The 27,428-nt window shown below is 41.2% G+C and overlaps 1 protein-coding gene across 5 annotated transcripts in view; it reads left to right on the top strand.

The window, feature by feature from the left end:
- The window catches only part of hspa12a (heat shock protein 12A), a 158,966-nt gene that overhangs the window by 84,827 nt on the left and 46,711 nt on the right, over window positions 1-27,428 (top strand). For 3 of the 5 annotated variants that reach the window (XM_030441043.1, XM_030441044.1, XM_030441042.1), the window contains exons 5-7: window positions 1,975-2,079; window positions 2,347-2,463; window positions 22,561-22,732. In XM_030441043.1, coding sequence (XP_030296903.1) covers window positions 1,975-2,079; window positions 2,347-2,463; window positions 22,561-22,732 — 394 coding nt within the window. Of the gene's footprint in view, window positions 1-1,974; window positions 2,080-2,346; window positions 2,464-22,560; window positions 22,733-22,966; window positions 22,985-27,428 lie in introns of all 5 variants that reach the window. The other 2 variants (XM_030441041.1, XM_030441040.1) reach the window with 1 other exon arrangement.

Raw genomic sequence — 27,428 nt, 5'->3', positions numbered from 1 at the left:
CTGGTCTTACTATGATTGAGGCTTTAATGTCTTTGAGTGTCCCTAACTCCTCATGAAACACGTCTGAGTATTTCTTGAGCAACTCCCCGACTGAGCTACATTTTGTTTCCTTCAAAAAACTGATCTCTGCCCAGTTTAGTGTAAGTTGCCTCAGCCAGTCTCTACCACATAAGGTTGCTCCATGCCCTTTAATAACTAAAAGTGGCAAAACTGCTCTCTGACCCTGATACTTAACTGTAGCTGTGATCTGACCCAAAACAGGGATGCGACCTCCATTGTAAGCTCTAAGCTTTACGTTAGCACTCTGCAGTGGTATGTGGGAAAACTGCCTTCTATATGTTCTCTCTGAAATTATGCTTTTCCTGGCACCAGTATCAACTTCCATCTCTAAGTCTACCCCATTAACTGAGAATGTTGCTTTATACAGCTCAATATCTTCACTTGTGACGGTCAAAACAGTAAACATTTCAAGGTCAGAATCTTCTTCAGCTGTAACATATGTTCTTCTTTTGCTGTCTCTTGTCTCTTGATCTTGTATCTTCAGCCCTTGTCTTAACACGACATGCCTTTTTAATGTGTCCGACCTTTCCACAGTTATTGCATTTAGTCTCTTTAAAATGGCACTCATTTGCATTGTGATTTTTTCCATTGCACCTGTAGCAGTTCCTGGCTCTTTGCAGCTTCACCTCGTGGACACTTGCAGCTCCGCCTGTTTCGCTCTCCATCCCTCTCAACTGACGTGCGTCCCTGTCAGCCGTCTCCATGTTGAGGGCGATCTCAAATGCTTTGGCAAACGTGAGGTCATTTTCGGAGAGTAGCCTCAGCTGGCAGGCTTCGTTTCTTATTCCACCGACGTACCAATCTCGTAGTGATGCGTCAAGGTTCGTGCCGAACTCACAGTTAGCGGCACACTGCTTCAGCTCCGCTACATACTGTGCAACCGGCTGGGTAGCTTTTTGATTGCACCGGTTGAAGCGGAATCTCTCTGCCACCAACAACGGCTTCGGCTCAAAATGTTCCTTTAAAACAGTCCTTATCTCGTCAAACGTCTTGTCTTTGGGCTTGTGGGGCTGTACTAAATTTCTCAAAAGTCCATATGTAGTTGCGCCCATTACACTCAATAGTGTAGCAACTTTCTTCCCATCGGCAATGTCGTTAGCTTCAAAAAACTGTTCAAGCCGTTCAATATAAGCCGACCACGGCTGGTTTTCTGGCTTAAACTCATTAATTCTTCCAAACAGGGCCATAGTACTCACTAGTACCGACACTGTGTGTCTTTCCTTCCCCGTAAAGAAAACAGACTTTAATCCTCGTCGCCAATGTGGTGTATTAATGAGAGGGAGGCCGACCTGCTGTTCATTGCTTGTTTACTGAGCCATACTGCATCACTGAACAGTGCGCATGCGCGCAGCACCTTGACCTGGTCTGGTTACACATAGATCTAGCTAACATAGATCAGGAACATAGTTACCATACAATAACTAGCTGGTAAATAGAATATGTGGTGAATCAATACACCACAGTGATGAAAGCTGCCATGAAACATTTTAGCAGCCTCCAGATCAGTTAATTGGAAAAATAAACTGCAAAAGCCCAGTTTCAACCAGTAGAGGGCTGTCACAATGCTCATTGATGACAAAACATATCTTCTGAGAAATATATAAATATTTTGCACTACATTGTCCAACTACCAACTTTACTTAATATGCATCTACTGTGCATCAGTTTTTCACTGAAAGAAGTTGTTTGTGGGATACGTTTCTCCTTAAATGTTGGATTGGTGATTTAATTGATGACCAACTGACGGACCAAAATCAACATTTTTTGGCCCTTGACAGTATGTCAGTAGGTCATGAAATTAAAACCCCATGAGTTTTTTAATAGGATGAATAAGTCTATGTACTCTTCTTCTGCAGTGTTTTAATTTAATGTCAATCATGTTACTCTTTTGTGACTCTTTCTCCCTGCAATCAGAATCTGTCCATCGACACAGACCTCCACGCAGCCAATGGGAAGCGCGTGAAAGCTCTGGATATCTTTGCATATGCATTGGCCTTCTTTAAGGAGCAAGCACTAAAGGTAACTTTGTCAGCAGCTGTGGATATTCTCTTGTTTTATATATACAGTGCATTAGCATTAAGCATTAAATGAACATTCTGTTGAATTTGGGCTCAATTATAGTCTATTCCAATGATTTATTTAAATGTAGTATTCAATAATATCTAATCCGACTAGTGCTGGTGATACCCGGTGACATAATGAAGGAAACATGTAAGGGGATGGATAATAAATGTAAAAAAAAAATTGACCAAAGTATGTTTTCATGTTCTCGATTCTTCCTTGCAGGAGCTGAGTGATCAGACAGGTGGTGAGTTTGACAACAATGATGTGAGATGGGTGATCACAGTTCCTGCCATCTGGAAAATGCCTGCAAAGCAGTTCATGAGGGAAGCTGCCTATAAGGTAGGGTGAGAAGCATCATTCACAATTGTTTCTTAACTTCAGCTTTGAATGTGACTGAGAATGGCTGAAGATAGGATCTGATGATGATGCCTGGGTAAATGATGCCCAAAGCTGCTGCAGAGCCTCACAGTAATCAAGACCTGCAGTCAAACATGACTGCTATACACAGACATATAGTCAATTAGAAACTGTGTTGGGCAACGTAGAGAGTCGTCAATACAAAGTCACAAGAAGACATATACAGTGTAAGGAGAGAGAACTACTGAGAATGAACAAAAGTTGTGGTTTGCTATTTATTTGTGAGAACAAAAACTCTGTACATGGGATGCCCACTCTACCAACTGAGCTAATCAGCACCCAGGATATACTTTTCTTAATGGAAAATATGTTTTTGCTCTTTCCTTGACTGGCTTTGGCACGAGTTTGATTTACCAACTGGATCCTCTGGTGGTAGTACTCTCCCAATGTTGATTTGACTGGAAGAAGTTAACACCTGATAGACTGTGATAGACAGATCGTTAGTCCAATAACCTGCCAAGTATTTCTTGAAAGTACCTGCCCTTTTCGAAAGAGTTTCCAAGGATGACTTGCAAGATATTTCTTAGTAATAAACCATCATGTCAGGTTAGTAATGAGCTGAGATTGTGTAAAACATTGTATCCAGTGGCTCACTTTACTTGGATAATTTGGAATATTTTTTTTTGCCAGATGCAGGTCAGAAAGGATTAAAGGTGGCCTATGTCATCAGGATCAGTGATTTATGTCATTGGTATGATCAGCATACCAATGAAAATAAATGCTATGCTTACTGATCATGGCCGAAGTTGTAAAAAAGACTGAAAAATTGGAGACCCAAAACAGAACCTAACTGTGAAATATTATGGTCAGTCTTTAGTAAGGGTGTCACGATTTCGATTTTAAATTAAGTCACAATCTGGAACTTAAAATTAAAAAATGAAATCGTTGATGCTGCCACACCCCCATGTCACGTTCGGTCGGCTTGCCAAGCAGTAAAATACACACGTGTTGAAGTGCTGTGAGTCAACCTCCTTTAACTTAGCTACTAGCTAAGCCAGTAGCTATTCGCTACAGCCAGCCAAACGATAGCATGGTGTTACACCATTCCTGTTCTGCTCCGTTTGTGTTTACCTTCGGGGTGAACCCATTTCACGTGTTAAGCTGGTCAGGAAATAATACCAGGGAGCTTTGCTGTATCTAGCCGTCGCCTTTATTCACAGCCAAACTGCAGCCTACGCACCTTATGCACGCACACCTTACGCACCACCCTATTCCTGAAAGGGGCTATGCCACTCTTACAGCAATGGCAACTGCAGATGCAGGAGATCCATCGACAGAACTTGAACCTGTGCTTTAAGAAAAAAAAATGTAAAAATAAAGAATTGAATTGAACCATGACCTAAGAATCGAAAATTAAATCGAGGATTTGGAGAATCGTGACACCCCTAGTCTTTAGTGTAAATGGCTAACACAGGGTTTCAGATGTAAGACATATCTCAATCAAGAGCTATCAGGGCAGGTAGCAAGACAGTCATTTTCATGTATTATTGTCTTGAGCTCAAAGTTCTAATTTGAGCTTATTTTTAATAAATAGCGCAACATTAATGCACCCATTAATCATTACTGTACACTCGTCTGCCTCAGTACTGAAATTTGATATAAAATCCATTTTATTATTTTTTTTTCACACTTCTGCACTATTAATGTCTTTGACTCCTTTGTGTGAGACCTGAGTACTAATCAAATATGTAGTAACACTCATGTAGTAATCTCCTTTATATAATCATGTGTTCCACAAAGTGGTGCTTGTGAGCTACTGAGCCTTTTGAGGATGCTACTTTCATGCCCAGTCATGATACTATTACCTGTTACCAATGAACCTGTTTACCTGTGGAATGTTCTTAATAGGTGTGTAGTATTTCACCACTTTCTAAGTCTTCTGTTACCCTTGCCCCAACATCTTGGAATGTTGTTAAATCACATCAAAACATGCAGATATTTACGAGACAGAACTGATAGCCGGAGCAGCGGCGTATTATTTAATGAGAAGGACAGTATAAACTGATAAAATTCAGCTGTCCTGGCTTAATGACTTGGAATGTATTGTTCTCAAATTAAATCTCTCAGCCAAAATGTCATTCACAATAATAAACCAGCGTCCACAACAACTATTTTTTAATTTTAAAGTATATTATATTAATAATAAAATGATTTTATTTGGAGATTTTAACAGAAATTGGAGTTACAAAGCAAAAAAGCAAAAGCTAAAACATGTAGCAAGCAATTTAGAATTTCAACAGGTTATTGAAGGACCAACTAGGATAATCTGTTCCTCAGAGACGCTTATTGATTTGTCTTTCACTATAGACCAGAAAGGAAGAAAAAATTTTACAATTGTCTGACCACTACAGACTACAGGATTGTCTGACCACAATATGATTCTGATTGTAAGAAATCTCACTCAAAGGAGGTTTAATCTATCAACGTAGACATGGTCAGATCAGTATGGAATTCCTAGAAAATCGCACTCCTTCCTCCATTATTGAAGGAGTGTTTCCAAGTTCCTGGAAAATCTCTGTAATCACACTAGTGTTTAAATCAGACTCATCAGTATTCTTCCAGCAGTATCAAAAATAGCAAAAAAAATTGATCTCTGAGCAGACAACAACTCTTTTACATGCTGGGTCCTTCTCATTGTATCCTACTAGTGCAGTGCCTGTAGGAAGTATGTATTGCTATAGAAAAGTGGGAGGTTAAGTAGCTTTTTCATGCATGGCCAAATGAGGTTGTGTTTGAAGGTGGGACGTCAGGGACATTTAAGTTTGTTGTGAAATGTGTAGAGTGATAACTATTGTGTTGTCATATATTTTGGCTTTTAGCAAGGGTACTGTAGGGAGTTGAACACCATTCCACTAATGTGAAAGTACCACTACCGGTGCCTTTTAGCTTTTTTAGCCATTGGGAAAAAGCAAAACAGTAATGCAACAGGATGATATCTGAAAGTATTTCGAAGGCTAAATCTAATTAGATTTCTGTTTTGAGGATAATTAAAGGGTAAGCATGGTCAAATATTGTAATGAGTATAAATTTGTTATCATGATTATGCTGTTGCATTGGTGTTAAACACAAACCCTTAGTATTTTTAAACAAACATGTTTTGCATAATTCGTTTTAAGACAGGAATTGGTAGGTTGATAGAGAATGACGGCTGTTGTAGCACAGTGATGATTTTATTAGAATGAGAAGTTGTTCAGTAATGGTGAGGGTTAGTGTTAGTGAGGGTCATTTAAATCATAAACAGTAAATGATTAAATATATGTAATATTCATACACAAAATGGGAGTAATTCAATCATCATGCATGTCACATCATGCAAGAACATACAGGTTGGCGCACATGTACTTACCCACATTGACACACACACACACACACACACACACACACAGCTTTACGTTGAGTAGTACCTAATTCAGAATCATTTGTATGTGTAGTCCAAACAGGTTATTTACTCGTACTTAATCTGGTAGGTTCATTTCTCTGGGCTGAAACATGAACTTCCAGAGAACTGTTAAATGGTTTGTTGTCAGAGTGTGTTTACTGTGTCAGCACTTCTGTAAAAACGACATTGCTCAGAAAGTGACGCTTTTTCTTTGTTTTTTCGTCTAGAGCAAGTATGTGAAGTCTGTTTGATCTGCCAACTCTGCTGGCAGCAACGTAGAATTGTCCATGGCTGAAGAAATCTCTCGTGCAGAAAACACCAACGCGTTGTAAAGACTGACCCTGTGACTTATTCACAGTCATGGCAAAGCAGGGTCTCACTGGAAATTGTTTCCGTCGCAAGGTGAATGGAAAGATGTTGTCAGATGGTGTGAGGGTGATTCGTGGAATTAAGAGAGCGCGTCCAGCATTGACACCAATTACAGATTCTGCAACTAAGAGGTGTGGCAGTATTTGTTCTATGATGTATCCTTGAGCCATTGCAATGTCCATTTTGTTGGTCAAAGTTTCGCAGTAGCATGATCACCATTCCCACCTTTAAAGTTATGCGATGAGGAGGCATTCCGTATGGGCATAGTGTATTTAAAAACTCAGTTGGGTACATATGGTGACCTTCAGAATCTGCAGTGTCAACACTGTTGCAAACATGTTCTTCTCCTGGAAATATCTTGGTCATGTACTTATTTACTATGTCGACTTCAGAGTTAGTTGGGCATAAAATGACACGTTGGACTGGAAATGTTGGCCAGCATGCCTTCATACACCCAATGGACAATGTCTTTCAGTTTGTCACCAGGAATTGTCAGTGTGTCATTGAGTTTAATGGCAAACTCACCCTCTTCTGGCACTACTGGAATTTTAGCCTCACCAAGGTTTAAGAGAAATCTGGCAAATTCTTCCTCAGCTTGTTGATGTTGTGCAGCTTGAGAGATCTTCATGTTTTCTGTTAGACAAAGAGTTTCAACATTTTTCCATAGATATGAGCTCTTGCAACACCTTCCTATGATCTCATTGCGGCTACCGTGTGGTACAACGGTAAGGATTTGCCTCCAATCGCCACTGAAGACCATTGTGATGCCACCAAATGGTTTGGCTGATCCTCGGCGCCACTGAAATGTACGATCTGCTGCTTCTAATGCACGGCGATCCATCATCATCACTTCATCCACAACCATGAGGTGTGTCATCCTAATGAGTGCTGCAGTGCTGTCATGTTCACTCACACTGCAGGTGGATTCATCAGTGAGAATGAGAGGACATTTTGTTCTGCTGTGAAAGGTGGTGTCTTTTGGCAGTAGAGTAGCTGCGATGCCACTCAGCTGTTGCAAGAGCTACTTTGCCTTCTGCACGGACTTTGTTGAGGATGTGGCATAATATGAACGTTTTGCCTGTCCCGCCACTTGCATCAAGCGCTATCATCTTTCCAAGGCCCTTTTCCACGCTCTCCATCACTGTTTTGATAACAGTTTGCTGCTCGTGATTAAGTCTGTTTTCTGTGTGAGTAATGTTAGCTTGAAGTTCTTCCATGTTATGCTCAGTCTCGTGCTGGATGATGCGGGGAGTCTGATTATGGTCGTGAAGTGGATTAGGTTCAGGCAGGCCAAAGTGTTCACTCAGTGTAAAGCCATGTCTTTCAACTTGGTCCTTGAGGATAAGTAGCACTTGATTCAGAATGTATTCATCAGGCTAATTCACAGCTGCCCTGTGCATGAAGTCTTCACCAAGAACACGCTTGTGCCTTTCCCAGAACTGCAAGTGCTCCCCTCTAAGTACAAACATGAGCATGTTGGCAAATACTTCACGCAGTGCTGGGCCAAAGGTCACATTTGCTGCCTCTTCCATAACAGAATCTACTTCATTGTCATTGTCAACAATCCCATGTGCAATGCAGGCTGCCAAATATGTGTCCATCATCACATCTGCAACTTTTCGGAGGTCTCTGAATGAAGTTGGTCCTGGCACACGGTACAAAAGCATGCAAAGATAGAACTTCTGCAGTGTGTGGGTTGAAGGCAATCATTGGGATGCGTCCAACGGTTTCAGCCATGCGGTCATCGTGGGAACTCTTTTTTTCCGCAGTTCAAATGTGCTCTGTGTGTACGTGAAGTGTTGAAATACATCTTGGTACACAATGTGTCGCATGTGTGGATGTAGAGACATGGCTCCAAAAAAGGCAGTCAATGTAGTGGTAGGTGGCCCTGCGTTAAGTAGGTTCTGGGCAGCGCCGTCATCATTAAACGTGATGACTTGTTCATCCTCTAGGTGAATTGCCTGCATCCTTACTGGTGGTTGTTTTCGTTGGATGGGGAAATTGTATATTCGCCAGTACACCTCAGGTGCAGTGATGTAACGGCCCAACTCATAGCGTGTCACCTCATCGCGACGAAGTTCCTCACGGGTCTCATCAGCTATATCTAACCTCACCCGGCACTGATCTGGACCCTTCTCCAAGTATTTGTACAGGTACTTCACACTGGAGACAGCACAGACTATTTCGAGGTTAATGTGTGCATTGTATCGGAGAAGGATGTAAGATTGTATGGCACAACCCATGCATTATTGACAGACACATTAATGCCACCTCTGATCGCCTTTGAAATGGGAGAGCCAGGCGCATCTTCAGCTCGTCTTCTATACAGTGGGTAAGAGTTGTCTGAGAAACTTGTGTCTTGCCTCAATTGTTTGGGGTAGTCTTTGGAGCACTTTCTGTCAACTAGCATGGACTGTCACGATTCCATTGTCCACATGGTCCATGAATCATGTGTGAGGTGACAATGCGATGTAATTCCGGATTTGTTTCTTTGTCCGGAATCTCTGCAGACACAATGCGATCAATATCAGTGGAAGTCCTAGGTTTGTCACGTGGCACCGTGGTGATGAGCATATGTATATGAGGAAGATGCCTCTTCTGAGTTTCTTTCACCATCACAAATGTGTCCACATGTCCCAGAATGTCATATTTCAGAATGTCTGTGAGGAGAGCCTCCACCTTCATGTGGAAGACTCTGGCAATGATGTCTGGTATTTGGTGGGTCTTATGACCCTCAAAAATTGATCCTTTTATTTCAGGACAGTTAGGGTTGCAAGTGAAGGTGAGGAAGAAGTCTGGCTTGCCTTTGACTCTGACCAAGGCCATGGCGTCTTGGAACTCTTTGGCGTACACCATCTTGGTGATCCATAAATTGTGGGTGGCAGGATGGTTAGGCGTCCTGGGATTATCTCAGTGTCACTACTCAGGGCATCAACAATGACTTTATACTTTTCTGCCTTGATAGATTTCTGATTGTAGCGAATCCAGTTGAGACGTTGTGACTCAATTTTTGCCATCATGTCACTATACATACTGTTGTGTTAGTCTTCCACCGCGGAGCAGTAAATTGATGAGCAGTGTTTCGCACTTGCAGATGGAAACGGTAAAAGCATGTTGGGGTGACACCTCTGAGTTCAGTGTGGTATCCTTGGGACCTCTGTGGTAGAAGCAGCACATATGATAGTGGGTCATATGCTGGATGAATGGCGCTGATTGTTTGAAGTCGTCCTCCTCTGAGGTGAAGAGTGACAGCCAGTTTCCCAAATTTCTCAGTAGGAGTTGTTCCAGGAGCAATGACAGCAACATCGCTGTCCAGTGATGGAAGATTTACAGTGCTGCGATGAAGGTCACGACGTCGAGTGTGGGTTGTTAGGTGAATTCTCAGCTCATTGGCAGTGTCATTTTGGGTCACATACTCAATTGCTGGCTTAAATTGTTGCACATATGGGTTGCACTCGTGAATGGCCTCTTGTGCTCTCAGCAAGAATTCTTCATTCAGCCCACTGTTTGAGGCATGATTGCGGCGGAATTCAACTTCATGGGCAGGATCATGGAAGTAGATCTGAGCAAAGAGGGGCACTTGACCCTGTTCAGGAAGGGGAGTGGCGATGTAATGATAAACTTTCCCTTGTATTCGTACGCTAGGGTTGAAGCCAGGAATAGCAACTTCTCTAATGCCAATGCTTGCCATCGCCAATGAATTGTTGTATTGTTTTGCATCTTTAACAAAGTTTTGATTAATGAAGAGGTCCTTGATAGCATTTGGAGGCTGTGGTGAGATTGAGCCGGGCTTCGGATTTGTGGGATTGTATGTGAGGTCTACTTTTCCAGACATGCAACAGAATCTGTTCCTCTTGTCTTTCCATACATAGGCATTGCAGTGTGAACATGTAGGATACTCAAACAGTGAGGTCTTACTAAGTGTGTGTGTGTGTACTTACCATACAGCTTCTCTTGGAAGAAGTTTGCATCATCATACCGAGCAAGGTTGTGATTGTTTTTACGTGCCTGTTCCACACGTGCACGATGAGTTTCCTGATGGCACAGGGCATCTCTTGCCCGTCGTTCCTCTTGCTGTTGAGGTGTCCCCTCCCCTCTGTGGCAGTGGTGTTGTTCACGGTCATGCATCTGGCGCGCTGCTCGCTCTTCAGGTGTTTCAGCATCTCGAAGCCTTTCATGACAGGCTGCGTCGCTGGCCAGTCAACAACTTCACTGGTTTTCAGTTTCAGCTGCGCGGAGCCTCGAGTGGAGTGCAGCATCGCTGGCCAGTTGAGTGGTCCGTTGGTTGTCGGTTTCAGCCGTGCGGAGCCTTGACTGGAGTGCAGCGTTGCTGGCCAGTTGAATGGTCCGTTGGTTGTCGGTTTCAGCTGCGCGAAGCCTTGACTGGAGTGCAGCATTGGTGGCCCGGCGGGCATCTCGTGCTTCAGCTGACTCAGCATCACGTGCACGGCGCATTGCCTGACGTTTTTGTTCTCTCTTTGTACGACTGGTTTTCGGCATGTTAACATCCACAGGTAGGTGAATATCAAATTGGTCTGCAAAAGAAAAAAAAAAATACAGGATTCAGTTTAATATTGGCAAATGAAAATAATGTTTTGTTGAGAGTTGATGAATTTGTCTGCTGTCATTGATGTCTAACTTCACCACTATTATCATCAGTAACTATCTACACTGGTAATTATAGAAGTTGGCTGTAGACTAAGGCAACATTCCTTAGAGTATTTTAAAAAATTGCCAAAACACAAACTAATTCCTTGTCTTTGCCAAGTTTTGAACATATTCAAGGTAAGTTAAGGATAGGTTTACATGACAAAATGTAAAGTGAGCACATCTGATCTGAGACAATCTGACTGGCTATTCCTTTAGGCGTGACTGACACGTTCATGTCTACTCAGTTTGCCAAGGAGATGGCTTATTTAGAACAGGGAATAAACCCCCTTGGTTTCACAAAGGCAGGACAGGAAATTGTAACATTTGCCAAGCAGTGCCGATACCTGCTGCTACTTTCTGACAAACACACACTTTCCAGCCCAAAACATGCCCCGAAGGCTGCATTGAAAGTGAATGAGCTGTTAACAGTCACAGCTCAGAAGGGTTTGGTGAATTCGAAATGAGAAGGCAACAAAAGGCCTTACAGTTTTGATTATGTCTATTCTTCATGTCATCCTCATAGTCAGTGCATATAAATTTGCAACGAACAAAGCGAATATCATCTCAAATGGGATGAAATCTGGCAGTTTAAACAGACTAACTTGTAGCTAGTCGACTAAATGAACTGTGCAGAGCATAATATTTAGCACTGTAATATAGGCTAGCATACATCTGCAGCTTGCTGAGAGAGAGAGAGAGAGAGAGAGAGAGAGAGAGGTTTTCCACCACAAAAAAATGATGAGGATACAAATTAGTAGTGGAAGTCTGAAGAAGCAGAGAGTGGGGACAGGGGCAGTATTGGGGTGGGGGTGGGGTGTGAATGAGAGAGAGAGAGGGGGAGGATGGAGGCGGCGCGTGTAGGGGTCCAGGTGAGGCAGTGAGGTTTTCCAGGCCAAAGCATTCCTTAAAACTAACCGTATGAACAAAAGCCCCTCTCAAAATGCAATATGGTTCAATGTCTTAACATTTTATATCGTTATGGAATGCACACCAACATACTTAAACACTCCGGTTGTCATGATTCAAGCATTGGCAACGCAATAACTATTCAATTCAAAGTTAATGGGGTGGTAACAGCCATAAGAACTAAGCAGGGTTTGGGGAATTCGAACAAAGAAAGTAACAAAGGCCATAATAGTTATGAAAAACCGAACGGTAATTGTAAGCATCAAAATAAAAAACATGCCAGTAAGAAGAAGACTTGAGAAACAGGGCCATGATTTAGATTTAGCAAACGCGCCTTAGTTAGCTGCTAGCAACCCCGCCGGATGAACAACGTTAGCAAAGCACCAGACATGCTAGCAAGAAGACAAACCAAGCATAAACAGAAGGCTAACTTTCGAACTGAGAAAGTAACAAAGGCCCCTTATAGTTCAGATACCTGAATGGTAACTGTAAGCAAAAACGGCCTATAGAGGCAAACAGGCCAGTAAGAAGGTAGAAACGTGAGAAACAGGGCGATGTTTTAGCCTTAGCAAACACGGCTTGGCTAACGTTAGCTGCTAATAATGTAGCCGGATGACAACGTTAGCAGACAGAGGCAATGGATTAATAATGTAAACAAATTGTAAACGCACCAGCATGAAGTTATGCCTGGAGAAACACTTTGAGACAGTGTAACTTACAGATGAGTGAAGACAGTATCCAGACATCCAGAAAGTATAGGGCAAAGGGAGTGAAGATTTTATGGCCTAATGTTAACTTACATCAAGAGTGTGTCGTATAGTAGCTAGCTCCACACGAACATCCACAGATTCCGATTCCAGTTAGTTGTCCTCGCGGATCCGGATCTCCTCAGACCGGAACAGACTCGGTCCGGACTCGTTTAGTGTCATTAATCCACAACAGTCAGTTAAGATGCACAGAACGGGAGCGAACCACCGGCTATATACCGCTCCAGCTCGCGCCGCTGCAGGTACAAATCCGCGGTCACGTTGTAGTATAAAATAATCATAGCAAGTAGAAAGTGGTCAGTATAAAATAACCACAGTTAGTAATAATAGTGACTAATGGTAACTGATAATAACTGTTATAATGACAAAAGTAAGAAACTAAGAGTAATAAGTGTGAAAGAGTTGTTGAAACATACTACTGGGCACCAGCTGACTGAAAAGTGCATCTACTGTTTAAAGCTGCTATAGTCAGATTATGTGAAGTGTGAAAATATAACAACAGATCTAAGAATTGAGTCATATAATCAAATATGTAACACTGTCATTAAGTTCAAAATATTGTGCAAAGAGTGATCAGATATAATGGGATGCATCAAGAAGGGAACTGAGTTATCAGAAAACCTGCAGGCCTGAAGGCCACGGTTTCTAAGAGCCAGCGATAAGGACACAGTGAGAGCTCCTTCATAAAAAACCAAAGCGAGGCGAGGAGCAACTGGTCAACGTGCAGTTCGGCACGTACGCCAATCTTCGCACAAGCGCAGCAGGTAATATGGGGTTTTTCCACAAGAGTACGGGGATTTTCCATAAAAAATATGGTGTTTTTTCCACAGAGAAATAGCAGTGTCAGCAGAAATTAAGCAGAATAGTGATTGGTTGAAGCCATGTTGTCCGAACAGACACACCCCCTTTTCTGTGTTTAAAAAAGGATGCTCGGGGCTTTGAACCTGGGGTCAGTTAGGGTTTTTCACGGATTTTGTCTGTGTCTGATCCCGCTCTTTTTCTGCCAGCAAATAAAGTTCTATTGCACTCTGCCTTGAAGACTCCTGGTGACTTTTTGATCTTTGAAATCTTTTGAACCAACCGAGAAAAGAGAATTCACTTTATGACAACGTGAAGCACCGGTGTGTCTGTCGAATCAGAAGGTGGGGGGTGGCGGTTGGGCTCTGCAGTGATTAGCTCTGATGTGCACATGGCTAAGGTGTGCAGTGATTGGCTCTGGTGCGCACGTGACTGTGGTGGCTCCGGTGGACAGTGCTCGCGAATTTGTCAAGCATTTATGAAATAATTTATTAATGGTATCATTGCAGTCCAAACAAATGCGAAGTCGCACACCCCTGAACCATGCAGCAGCCATGTTGTAAGTCTCAGGTCAGTCTGATCCTGATCCGCAGAGATATTTTAGGAACACACACACACACAGACAGAGATTCCTTGCTTTTATAGAGAGATGCAATCTGGCTTTCAAAAACATAACTCCACTGAAACTGCAAGTTGTTTTCTTTTGGAAAATATTAAGGCTAAATTAGATAATGGAGGAGTGGTAGGGGCTGTTTTTCTTGATTCAAATAAAGCTTTTGTTTTCATATATCATGAATCTGAATTTTAATTACCAAGTTACCAAAGTTTAATTTTCATCTGATGTTATTAGATGGACAAAACCATATCTGACAGATAAAAAACATGTGGTTCTGGGTCAAGACCCATCCTCCGTCCAAGTTAAATGGAAATCTGTCAAGTAGTTTTTGTCAAAGCCTGCTGACAAAGTAACCAACAAACACATGAGGGTGGTGAAAGCAACCTTTTTTTCAGAAGGTAATAATGACATCCTGTCGGATGCTTTGACACAGCTTCCCAACTGTTTTGGAACTGAGTTTCTTTACACAGTCATGGCCAAATGTTACATCCACTTGTAAAAAACATGTATATCATGGCAGTCTTGAGTTCCAAGGATTTCTACAACCCACAGTATAATACTGCCAGCACCATGCCTGACAGTAGGTTTGGTGTTCTTGGGGTTAAAAACTTCACCTTCTCTCTTCTAAACCTGTTGCTGCTCAGTGTGGCCAAACAACTCAGTTTTTGTTTCATCTGACTACAGAGTTTTCCTTCAGAAGGTTTTTTCTTTGCCAACATGATCAGCAGCAAACATCAGTTGAGCTTTAAGCTGCCCCTTCAGGATCAAGGGCTTCTTGCTTGCACAGCAGCCTCTCAGCTCATGTTGATGTAAAACACACTTGACTGTGGACACTGTCAACTCGCTTCCAGCAGCTTCATTCATTGCAGACTTGCCTTTTGACATGGTTTTTGGTTGACTCCTGACCATCCTGACCAGTTTTCTCTCAGCAGCAGGTGATAGTTTGAAGTATAAAGTGCATGGCACAGTTAGAACACACAAAACGGGGGCGGCAATAGCTCAGTCCGTAGGGACTTGGCTTGGGGACTTGAAGGTCGCTGGTTCAAGCCCCACTCGGACCAAAAAGAATATGATGTGGATTGGCATATGAAGAATTCACATCCTGGGCATTACTGAGATGTCCTTGAGCAAGGCACCGACCCATAACACTGCTTGTTGGGTGCCGTAGGTCATGTCTGGCAGCACTCATCTCCTACACATACACACATGTACAATGTGAGCAAAAAAAATATTGTGCTCTTTCAGATCAATGCTGAGCTCCTTAGACTTTCCCATTGTAGTGTTTGTCCCATTAAAATGGGCCCAGAAAAGTCACCAGCAGAATCACTCAGCCACACTCTTTTTATCACTCCAAAAATAAGAAAATACTGAATCTAAATATTAAAGGTCCCATATTATACTGTTTTTCATCAATTTCACACAGCTGTCAGAGGTCTAGCAACTCTGTATTTGATATGCATTGCCCGAAACCCATCCGTGGTCCTGAATTTCAGCTGTCTAAAAGTCGCTCACTGAGCTCTACTGAGGGCAGGCTGTTTCTGTGCCTGCACCTTCAAATGCTAATGAGCGCCGTCTGTCAACGCCTACTTGGAGAGCCTTGCCTGCTACACGTCTCTCTTAGGAAGACGATGCCTCTTACACTAGCAATAGCATGCCCTAATGTTTTACAGTGTATATATATATATACATATATGTATCGCTATGGCACGCGTAGATTTTTTCATTCAACCATACCAGTTTGACCCAGAATCGGACCCAGAAGGAGAGGCTCCTGAAAAAGTACAGACTCTGCGGCTGCAGCAGGACGTTTCAGAATGGTTAATGTGTCTTAATATGTTACTTAGTTTGTTCGTATGTGTTGTTACAGTTACTACCATGTAGCTAATGGCTAACAGCTAGCGAAAGCTGTGTTTGTCTCTAACACAGTCTCCAAACTCTTGGACATTGTTCGCATCGTCTCTGTCTCCAGTCTGCACGTTTCCAGATTTTTTACTGTAACAACCAAGCTCCATCGTAATATTATTAACATTAAACTCGCTCCAAACGCCATTGCATAGCAGACCGAAGCGGAGCGAACTAGTTAGCCATTTTCCAGCTGACTTACCTGTGGCTCAGGTGCAGTTGCTGGGTCCGGTATAGTTGGGACTGATCCTTTTACGTGGGTCAGTGTCGAGGCAAAGCCAGCTTTGTACTGACCCTCGTTACTGAAGGAGTCTGATGGGAAGTGGTTTGCACACACATACATGCTAACACAAACCGAAGCCGCCACATGTCGTTAAAAAATTTGATTTAATGTTGATTTACAACCAACAACAGAGCAATTTGCGTGTCTAGCACTGGACACACCGAACTTCACCTCAGGGATGAACCCCCCCCTCGCAGATATCTCCTATCACCGGCCTATGTAAATGACTCCTTCCTTACGTACCGAAAGGAGCTGAATCTGAACAGCCTGTAGGTTTTACCAGTGGGTGGGCTGCAGAGACGATGCAGGACTCGCTTGTTTTCCTCATTCTGGGAGTTGGCAGGCTCTGGGAGGACCAGAGAAAACATGTTTTTCATAATATGGGACCTTTAAAGCAGCAAAAGCTCAATCACCTCATGTTTTGCAGCTGTAGCAGGCCATCGATAAAATCCCGAAATAGACTGGATTGGTCAAGAAGTGGAATGACAAACGGGAGATGTGAGATTTAAAATGGGTCAAGGTCATGCATACCTAAAATGTAACCCAGTAAAGCACCTGGCTAACTTGACTAACGATAAAAGACTAGACCTTCCAAATTTTATTCGACTGAATGGATACATTTCTATTAATGAAGCGGGTTGTGATGCCAAAAAATAATGACCCACCTTTTTATAGCCTCTTCTTTCACAATATTAACTTAAGGAAAAAAGTAATTGTGCCTCCCAGTGCATCACTTGACATTGCAGTTACACGGTTTGGCTACTACAGAAGTTGGATAAAGTTTGGCCCTTTTCCTGAGGGCTTGAAGAAAAGGGTTAATGTGGAGCCAACTGTAAATGATCAGAAAATGGTTGTTTCCTAACGGGGATTAATTATTTTATATCATGTTAATTATATTAGATCATTAACATCGCTTATTCCCAGTATTGTAGACATTGTATTTGAATAACCAGACCATTAATTATACAGCAGAAAAACATATGACTCAAATGATAATGTGGATTCAAACATCTGTCACATTTATCCTCCACCTCTGTGTACATTTCAGACAATCTTGATTTAAATTAGTTGACCCTGTGTATGACCTAAGAATGACTGTTACAGAGATAAAGTGGGAAAATTAGGCAAAATATTTCAAAACAAAATGTCTAAAGAAAATGGCTTGCAGGCCATCCAAACAGTGATGACAAACTGGCAAAGATGTTGAAAATATAGACCTCTATACCAAAGTGGAGTCTAACATGAAGGATGAAATGGGTTATTGTTACATAAGGGATCCGAAGGAGATAGAGCAAAAACCTGAAATGTTTACAAAATTGATACAAAATCTTTAAGGTGTTTTGCAAGACATCAGGTTTCAGTGAAGACAGAATCATGATTGCTCTTTATCTTTCATTTTAATGTCTTTAAAAGACACACTGCATGACTGCATGTTAACAAACATTTCATCTCATGAATGAGTAACCCCACCCCCATATAATCAGTTCATTGATGAACGGATGTGTCCATAACATGACGTCACCGAGTGGAGGTGCGATGGTTTTAATCACCTTGAAGGTGCAACAAGGTTAAGCACAGCTGTCTTGGTTGATAGAGAGGAATATAGAAGAGTAGATATGGATTGGACTTTGAAAGTTCAGTAAAGCAAAGCCATTATTAAACTTACATCGTTGAAATTATGATTTACAGACACTTGGAGACCCATTAATCTTCCTAATCCAAGAGAGAGGCAGGTGATTCTGTCTCTGGAAAACGGATTTCACTATGTTTATAATTGCTGTAAAGAGGCCCAAAAAAGGGTGCGTCACACTGATAAATAATTCAATCCAGAATGAGTAATGTTAAAGTGAAACTCTCGCCAGAAAGCAACTGAGGGCTTTATTTGTGATTGAATATGAGTCAAACCTTCGTGTAAAAGCATCATTACGACGAAAGAGGCACTTTTAAGATTTACTGTAGTTTCGTTTTCTGGCAAGCTAATTTTCAATAGAATGCGGGGACACTTTTACGCTAGCATCAAAATCGCTATTTTTAAAACACTAAGAAGGCTCGACACTACATGAAACTTTGCTCGTAGTATCACCAGGGTCTCTACACATGAACACGAGCATTGAGAACATTGTTTGTGTACACAGAGTTTACTAAAAAGAAAGTTTTTGGACAACTCACGTTAGCAATAGCATCTCCGGCGCGCCACCATCATGGCAGGCAAAAAGTGTCGATCCCTGAGTGCGACCTAACAGGCATTGCTCATGGTCATGTAAATTTTCACTTTAAAGGGAAAATCAGCTTGCTGAAGTTGCAGAACCATCTTGTTCACGGGGTAACAAGATTCAATTTGTATCCTGAAAAAGAAATGCATGGATCCAAAATTGACAGAATACCCGGAAGAGTCACCTGTAGCAACAATCATCCACGTACAATGATAATCAATACTCAACACCATCACCTTTAATGAAATGGCAATAGCCAAAGCAAAGAGAGATGGTGATAAAGGGCAACCTTATGTCATTTGTATGAATACTAGCTAGTGGCAATGTGTAAAGCAATCTCTCACAACTGATAAATTTAACTCCAAATTTCTTGCAAACAAGGTACTCTCACTCCACCCAAGCAAAGGCCTCCTTGGTATCAAATATGATCACAAACTCATACAAATTCTAAGAATGTTTTGATTATATTTAAGTGCAAGTATTTTAAGAATAACTAATGTCACAGGCTACAAAAAACAGTTGCATCCTCATCATGTTTGAGGACACATTACTGAATGAGCTAGTTTATTGGCTGGCTCTTTTTTAAAAAGAAAAGGGAAGCTCTAGAAAGCATCATGGGTTGTGATATCAGAAGAACTCAGATATGATGTGATCAGAGGATGAGCAGTGGTTACAGTAGGCTGCTGTTCTCTCCCTCTTTCTGTCCCCCGTGTACAGCTGATCAAATCAGATCAGATCTGCATCCAAGCTGCCTGATGCTGAGTCACTGCCGACACCCAGCTTTTCCTCTGCTCGCTTTAAAGGAGAACTTCAGTCGATTTAAACATGCAGCTTCATTGCTCAAGCTACCCTTGACTTGCCAGTACCGAAGACGCGAACACATTTGGTCCAACCATTACAGAGCTCCGTGAACGTAGATTTAGCATTGACATCTAACAGCATGGGGTCAGAACTTTACACTGTGTTTTAAGCGTCTTAACATGCTCCACATCTCACACCAAAAGTTATGCAACATCAGCAGACACCTTACAACACAGCACTGTAGCATGTATGACTCAAAATGAATAAAAAAGTAGTTAAAACAGTGTGTTTGTGCAAGCAGCCACATACCTTTTTGTTGACATCGGCGTCTTCCGGTAGCTAGACCAACCTAGTCAATCCGTCGAGCATGCGCTTACTCCCTCACTGGCGGAGACGAAAACGTATTCCAGCATTTTTGTGTTTCTGTTCATAATGTACATGTCCATGTTACAGCCTGTCATGAGCCATGAGCCTTACAATAGCCTGTTAAGCCTGTTAAGTGCACACTCGATGGATATACTAGTTTGGTCTAGAGATGCACCGATCAGGATTTTTGGGGCCGATCACCGATCACCGAAAGCAGTATCTGCCGATCCCGATATTGCCGATCACTGATCACAGCGTCAAATCCATAAATACTTCTATATTGTTGTCTTGTGTAACTTTCATATATTTAATTAATGATTCTTCTTACACAACATTGACATTGTATTATTAAGTATAAAAATTAGGAGATGAGAAAGTATCATGAATTGACCACCGTTTTATTGCAGGCTGAGGCAATGTGCAATATTTCACACTCTCGAGACTCTTAGAGACAACTTGGACTCAGCTTACATAGAGCAACTGTAGCTTACTAGTGGGAATGCATGCAGTCAGGGTGGGAATTTTGTCATTTTAGGGGCAAGTCCATTTGGCCTGCACTTTTTTTTTCAGGGGCACCAAGGTCACATGACAGGGCACAAAGGCCACTGAGTAAAATGTGTTGATTTACCTTTCAGACTGATACCATAACATCCTAATTTATAATAAGACATGGATTGTGTATTAAAACATTTTTCAAAACCAAAATCCAACCAAAAATTAAAGTTACATTAGAAAGTAGTTTTTGTTAAGTAGGGTTAGAGTGAGGTGAGTTTTGTGACACCACACTGAATATTAGTGTTATTGAATATTTCTCCCAATAGAAATTCCCCAAAATTATGGCAAAGCACATTTTTTCCAAACAAAAATTGTAGAATAACAGCAGGAGACCGTGGATGTGTGGAGTGATTTTGGTGACACTACACTCTGAATAATAGTGAAGTTATTGAATTTTTTGTAGTTTCTCTTTTCAGTGTTGCACTTTGTAGACGGTCCCTGCGCCCTCGTCTCACAGCTGGCTGACCATACAGACCAGAGTTAATGTCCAGACGCTCGTTTTGATTAACATACGGTTGTAGCTTGTTGTCTACCGTAGTACGGTAGGAAAGAGCCGTTGGCTGAGCTCGCTCGCTGTGCTGTAAGTTTCGTTCTTCTGTTTTGAGACGCTGCTGCTGTTTGAAGAGGCTTTCACGTGAGATCATCGTGATGATGAGACTCCACCTGCGCGAACCACGGACTCACTGAGGTTACTGTGAGTGACTACTGTGCACTCAGGTGGCTGTAATTCAGGGCAAGCTTGCTACGCTGACCGGGCCAGGGGCACAGAGGACACTGTGGCTGTACGATGAGTTTTTTTTCACGGGGCATCAAGGCCAAAGTGCGGGGCAACGGCGGCCATGAAATTCCCTCCCTGCATGCAGTTAATGCACTGTCTTTATACTTAAACGTCATCTGATCGGCCTGATGTGATCTATTTTGAGAACTCCGATCAAAACCAATAGGGGCATTATCGGCCGATTGCGATCAGTTGCCGATCGATCGGTGCATCTCTAGTTTGGTCTAGCTACCGGAACACATGGATGTCAACAAACAGGTATGTAGCTCCTTGCACAAACACACTGTTTTAACTACTTTTTTATTCATTTTGAGTCATACACGCTACAGTGCTGTGTTGTAAGGTGTCTGCTAATGTTGCATAACTTTTGGTGTGAGATGTGGAGCATGTTAAGACGCTTAAAACACAGTGTAAAGTTCTGACCCCATGCTGTTAGCTGTCAATGCTAAATCTTCGTTCACGGAGCTCTGTAATGGTTGGACCAAATGTGTTCGCGTCTTCGGTACTGGCAAGTCAAGGGTAGCTTGAGCAATGAAGCTGCATGTTTAAATCGACCGAAGTTGTCCTTTAAGCATGAAAAGCACTATACTTTATGTTAGGAAAGATCGCGATTGAAACCTAATGTCTCAAGTCACTGCTGAGTTTTCTCTACTAATCCAGAACTTTTACCAAGTGCTGCCAATTCTATACATAACCACTAAAAGTTTTACAATGCTGTACTCACTTTTAGTGGAAAGTGTATTACACGATTACTTATTTTGGCAGAAAACAAGTGAATATGATTCAGGTACGTTAATTAACAGCATTTCCTCATCATCAGCTAGACGTCTTATATGCATCACATTTTCCCATTTTCTGTGGCAATGTTGTATGTATCGTCCCTGTTAAATAAACATTCAAATAAAATATAATAAATCTTAATAGAAAACATTTCATATTACACATTCTATCCATGGTTTACATTGAACCTGTCATTTAGTAATTTTCTGATCGTTTGTGTGTAAAAAAGTCAATGTTCATTTTTAAATTATACCTGCATTGTTTTAGATATGAATAGGTGAACAGACTGTGGGCTAAAAATGCACAGGAAGCCTGATTCCCCTGTACAATAATTCATCACATTTTTACAGTCAGGGGGCAAACTCATTAGTAAAAAGCAATAATTAAGATCAGTGTATATGATGAAATAGTAGTATTAGTGTACCTCTGGACCCTCCTATTTGGCTACTTTTACCCACTGGCTGACTACTCAACATCCTTTCCTCTGCTGTGTTAAGTTTGAGCGCAAAGTGTATTTTTTATTCTTCCTTGGTCTTTTTTCTTCCCTTTTATACATGTGACTGTAGTGATTATGTGTTGGGCTCTGAGCACTGCCAAAATATGGGCAACCATCAATCAGTTCTGTGTCTGAGTCCTGTGTTGCTGCTGTAATCTAGATGCATGAATAATTTGTCTCGCATTCGGTCCGAGTACCCCTTAACCAAGACTACAGAACTTCAGACGGACTGTGTTAGACAGTATTGTGGACATGAAAACTGTGTCAAAATTATGACTAGAACATGGTAAGGTGGTTGAAAAGAAAACCAAAGTTTATGTTAAAGCTGTTTTTTCTTGTCTGGATTCTTACTTTGTGTAGGCTGCTCTGGTGTCCAGGGAAAACCCAGAACAGCTGATCATCTCCCTAGAACCTGAAGCTGCTTCAATCTACTGCCGCAAACTCCGCCTCCACCAGATGGTGGACCTTGGCACTCACACCACCCAGAACGGCTTCAGCCCGACTGACAACGTGGGTAGCGGAATTACCCAAGGTACATCCCATCAACACTGACATCAAATTATTCTGATGCCATAATGATGCCTTCGAATGGTATTCATAACCTGACTCCATGCTACATTGAACATCACTCATCACCCCTGTACTTTTGAATAGATCTTTTTGAATGTGCATTTATCACTTTGTCTTGATTGTGGCAGCATCATTATTGACATTGCCCTGTAACACACTGTTTTTCCTCCTGTTGATTGTTTTTTCTTCCATACAGTAGTGTCTCCTGGTCATGGTAATAAGGCTTTCTTTTTGAATTCAGACAGAAAACGCATGCTTGTTCAAAGGCACATTACTTTTAATTTAATATCCTGTTTCAAATTACTTTTGCTTCTTTTCAAGAGTCTCCTCTGCAAAAGCAGATCTTGATTTATATTTAGAGCTCAATAATACATTTGTCACATCCCTGGTTTCAACATAAGGACCAAATGTTCTTCCAGCTCCATGCTTTTGTTGAGTTTGATGCAGTGTTGATTTTCAGGACATTAGTAGTGAGCTGGGAGGAATCTGGGTAGAAATGGCAAAATAACAAAATCAGAGAGTTGATCATTTACATCAGTGGTCAGCAATGACACTTAAGAATGCAGTAAACACCAATAGATCTAAAGGACATGACAGTGGTGTGCAGTTCTTAGTACAATGAACTTTGCATTTGTTAGCTAAAAGATGGTAACATTTCTTAATAAAAGGTGTAAAATGAGCTGTAATAGTTGAAATTAGCTATTTCTCAGATGAAAATTTACAAAACTGACCCACATTGAAATCTAATGATAATTATGTATAATAGAAGGATTAAGTAAGTACAGTATATCAGTTGTAGAGTTAATAGTTATTAAAGGATAATTGTAGCAGTCAGTTAACATAGAAATTGGAATCGACTACTTGGTCATTATTCCCTCCCTGCAAATTGATCAAATAGTGTTGGTAATGTGAAAAGATAGACATAATGCTTCAGAGCTAAACCTGAACTGTCAGATGTAATTGACCAGCATGTGAAGCAGCAACAGCAAATATCCAACTTCGCTTCCTTTTTTTTGTTCATCACCACCATCAAAAATGTGGATTTAGAAAAGGTTCCTTAAAGCGTAACCTCTTAGCCTGTCCGTAAAGACAACCACTGTATCTCTGTGTTCAACAGGCTGGTTTTTGTCATCCAAAGTAGACAGCCATTTAAGAAGAAAAATTACCCTGTTCAGTTTTTTCTGTTTTTCATTCTTTCTTTTCTAGTCCCTTGTGATTGTGTTTACTCGTGTTGAGGCCCTCGAAGGTGTTGATGCCCCTCTTTATGAAGATAAGATGCCTTAATCTTGGCTTGGAAAAACCTGTCTGACCAATTAAGTTTGAGTTCCTTTTTTTAATTATACAGTTGAGTGATACAGGGACATTGCACATTAAAAACATTTCCTTAAATGTGTAAGCTTAGTCAACCTGGTCAATTTTCAGCCATTTCAGTTTAAGGACAGCAACAACAGATGCATGAAATACATTTGGAATGGGATATAAAAATGGAGGATTAACACAAATAAAACACCTGAAAACAAGGTCAACAATTAATGAAACACAAAACAAGCACTCTTTAGGAAAAGTGAATGACTTACATTGATTTAAATTAACATTGTGTTTCACAGTTTCTGATAATTGATGGCAGACTCATAGTTTCATGTGAGAGTTGCTCCTACTACAAAAGCTGACTGTCCAAAGGCCATCCTCTTCACACATATTCGTAAACCCCTCATGCCACAGACCTAGAGTGTCTGTCATCAGCTGTTTTCTGTTCCATGAAAGCCCTAAGGTGTGGAGGAGCCAGACTGTGTGTTGGGGTTAATCTTACAGTCTCAGCTCAGTAAATTTTGATTTCTTTGGCAGCGACAGTGGTGATTGGTGTTTGGTTTCCTGTCAAGCACATTGAGAGCCTGGAGGTATACTGCCTGTACAGGGCTACTGTAAGTGCGGCCCAGGAGGCTGTTATAATGAACATCATCCAGTGTCAGACTCCTTCTACACTTCTATGTCCTGCATGTCCCTTTAAATGAGAACTTTGAATTAGTGCCAGAAATGTGTTCCCTTTCTGACCAAATGTCTATTCTGGGCTGAGACCCACCCTCCATCCAAGTTTGGTGGAAATTGTGATGTTATGTGTGTGATGTGAGCTGATCAAGCAACCAACCAACACATGGACACAGGTGAAGTCATAAGCTCCTTTTCAGAGATATGAATAATGACTAGGCCTATGGACACAATAAGCAACTTCCAAGCCAAATAAGTTTAGTGACGATTTATGAAATTACATTTCATTCTGAAATAAAGGTTGAGCCCAATGTATTGACTAGGGCTGTCACTTTTTATTCGAAATACGAGTATTCGTTCGAATGTGGGGGGAAAAGTTCTTATTTGAATGTAATGGCCTGTTCGAAGTCAAAATGTACAGTCTAAGTAGTTCACCTTGTGATCCAGCAGAGGGCGCTCTAAATCAGTTTGACCTATTGCAAGCCCTATTGACCCTTGACCTATCAATTCAGTTAGTAATATTATGTTGTTTGCTACGAAAATGGAGGACACTAGCGAGCAAAACCGTCATGCGTGGACAATCACGACACCAAAGCAACTGAGAAGTAGTGTGTGGAAGTATTTTTGGTTCTACACCAATGGATAAGTAACTAACAAAGATAAAGCTGTCTGTCGACTTTGTACAAAGCAGCTGTCTAACTCTACAAAAACAACAAATCTGTACAACCTCGTCTGACTGCCTTACGTTCCTACTCGTCACACTCGGCTTCAGCAGGCCCCTTGCCAGCAGCTCATAAAAATGCCATCACTGACAAGATAGCAAGATGTATATGCAAGGATATACGACCCATTGGTATCGTTTTGGGAGCGGTGTTTCGGCACGGGGGAGAATATTCAAAATAATTAGAATAAATTGGGTGTCATTTAATATTCGTTCAAACTTGATTTTTGGAAAAAGCGACAGCCCTAGTATTGACATAGCTGTTCATTTGACCTCACAGTTTAACAAGGTGGTTCTGGTTGGTGTTCATGCAAGTAACAGTTATCTGTCTTCCATCTTGCTCCAATCCTAACCCCCTGCTCATCACAGTGCAGTGGTTCAATCAGCTTGTCCAACTTTTTGAGAGTACAGTATATGTGTAACATTGATGGTGGCTGATCAGGCTAATTATAATATGGCATACATTTTTTACCAGCAGTATGCAGTTAATGGTTGCCCCTTATGTGTGTGCTTTTAGCTACTCACCATGATAAACTTGATGTTCTTTATTGTGTTTTTTCTGACTCCTGGTGAAACTTGAAAGCTCAGCATTCTTGTTGCCTTTTTTAGCTGCTCTTTATAATTAACAATAACATTCTTCCACCCATTAAAGGTGATATTTCTTGGTTAGCTGCTGTGTTAGCACATTTATAAATTGCTGTCATCATAAGAAGTCAATTTAATGAATTTGTTCACATTTAACAAATCAATCAATTCAAGTTACAATATAAATAGACTTCATTTTTGACTTCAATTTGATGGTATCCTGTTTATGAAATGTAATTATCACTCTATTTAGTGCCCTAATTTGCATTAATCACAGGCCAAAGTGGCCTTAAGCTTAACATGAATCCCAGAGATGTTTTATTTAGTGTGTCTTACAAAATTGTGAGAGAACAACGTCATAATTGAACTTCAGATTAATGGGTTTGATCACAGAGGTAATTTATTTAAAACAATTTTAAAACTTGAGTGAGCAGAGCAGCAGGGATGCATTTGCTGTGGCATATTGTTAATTTTATCATTTTTTTAATAAAACAGCTGTGCGTTCACATGATTTTGTTGGGATGACATAAAAAGACTGATGTAATGTTAACTGTAAACATCTGTCATACCCTCTGCAGTCCTAATAAGAGTTTGAGAGTTGTCCTTACTCCTCTGTATTGTTTCCTCTGTGTAGGAGGAAATTTCCCACTGACATTTACTTTGGCCAGCTCTTTCTGCTGTTAGGCAGTCCACCTCAGTTTACATGGCTTCACTGTACTACAGGTTAAATAGCCTTTAGCAGGAGATTGTGGTTGTTAAATAAGTATAATCCTGTTAATGTTTTTGTCGTGGTAATTTCTGGAAAACAGATCTGAACGCAAGAGAGAGCAGTACTTTCTCTGTTCAGACACTTGCAAGTGGATGCATCAGCCAATCAACAAGCACACAACTTAAACTTACACACCTGTAGCTCATACATCACCACTCATGATTCACAATTACCCTCTGTGACTCCAAGCCAAGGATAAAACAAGGGTTGGTGGTAACATAAGAAAACCAACTGATCCAAGAATGACCCCTTAACCTGTGTCCATATAGGAGCCTGCAAGTAATTCAGATGGCATTTAGATCCTGACAGGTGATGTCAAAAATGTAAAAATTTGTGTATAAGTGTTATTTTTAGAAAATGTTTCTCTCATGGAGCAAACCTGCAGAAGTATGACCCTGCAGAGTTGAAGTTTTCATCATGCTGCTTTCCTGGCATAGTTTTATCAAGAAACCTGTAAAAAAAGGAAGGGACATTACTTTATCATTCCAACATCCTTGGTACCACATTTTGGTGCCTGTTTTTTTGCAGCCTATGGGAGATGCATGGAGAAGCAGACTAAAGCCCAACATATCGAATGAGTCTTAATGTTCTTTTTCA

This window comes from Sparus aurata, chromosome 15 (assembly GCF_900880675.1).
Source record: "Sparus aurata chromosome 15, fSpaAur1.1, whole genome shotgun sequence".
Classification (NCBI taxonomy): domain Eukaryota; kingdom Metazoa; phylum Chordata; class Actinopteri; order Spariformes; family Sparidae; genus Sparus; species Sparus aurata.
This window is presented reverse-complemented; position numbering and strand designations above follow the sequence as displayed.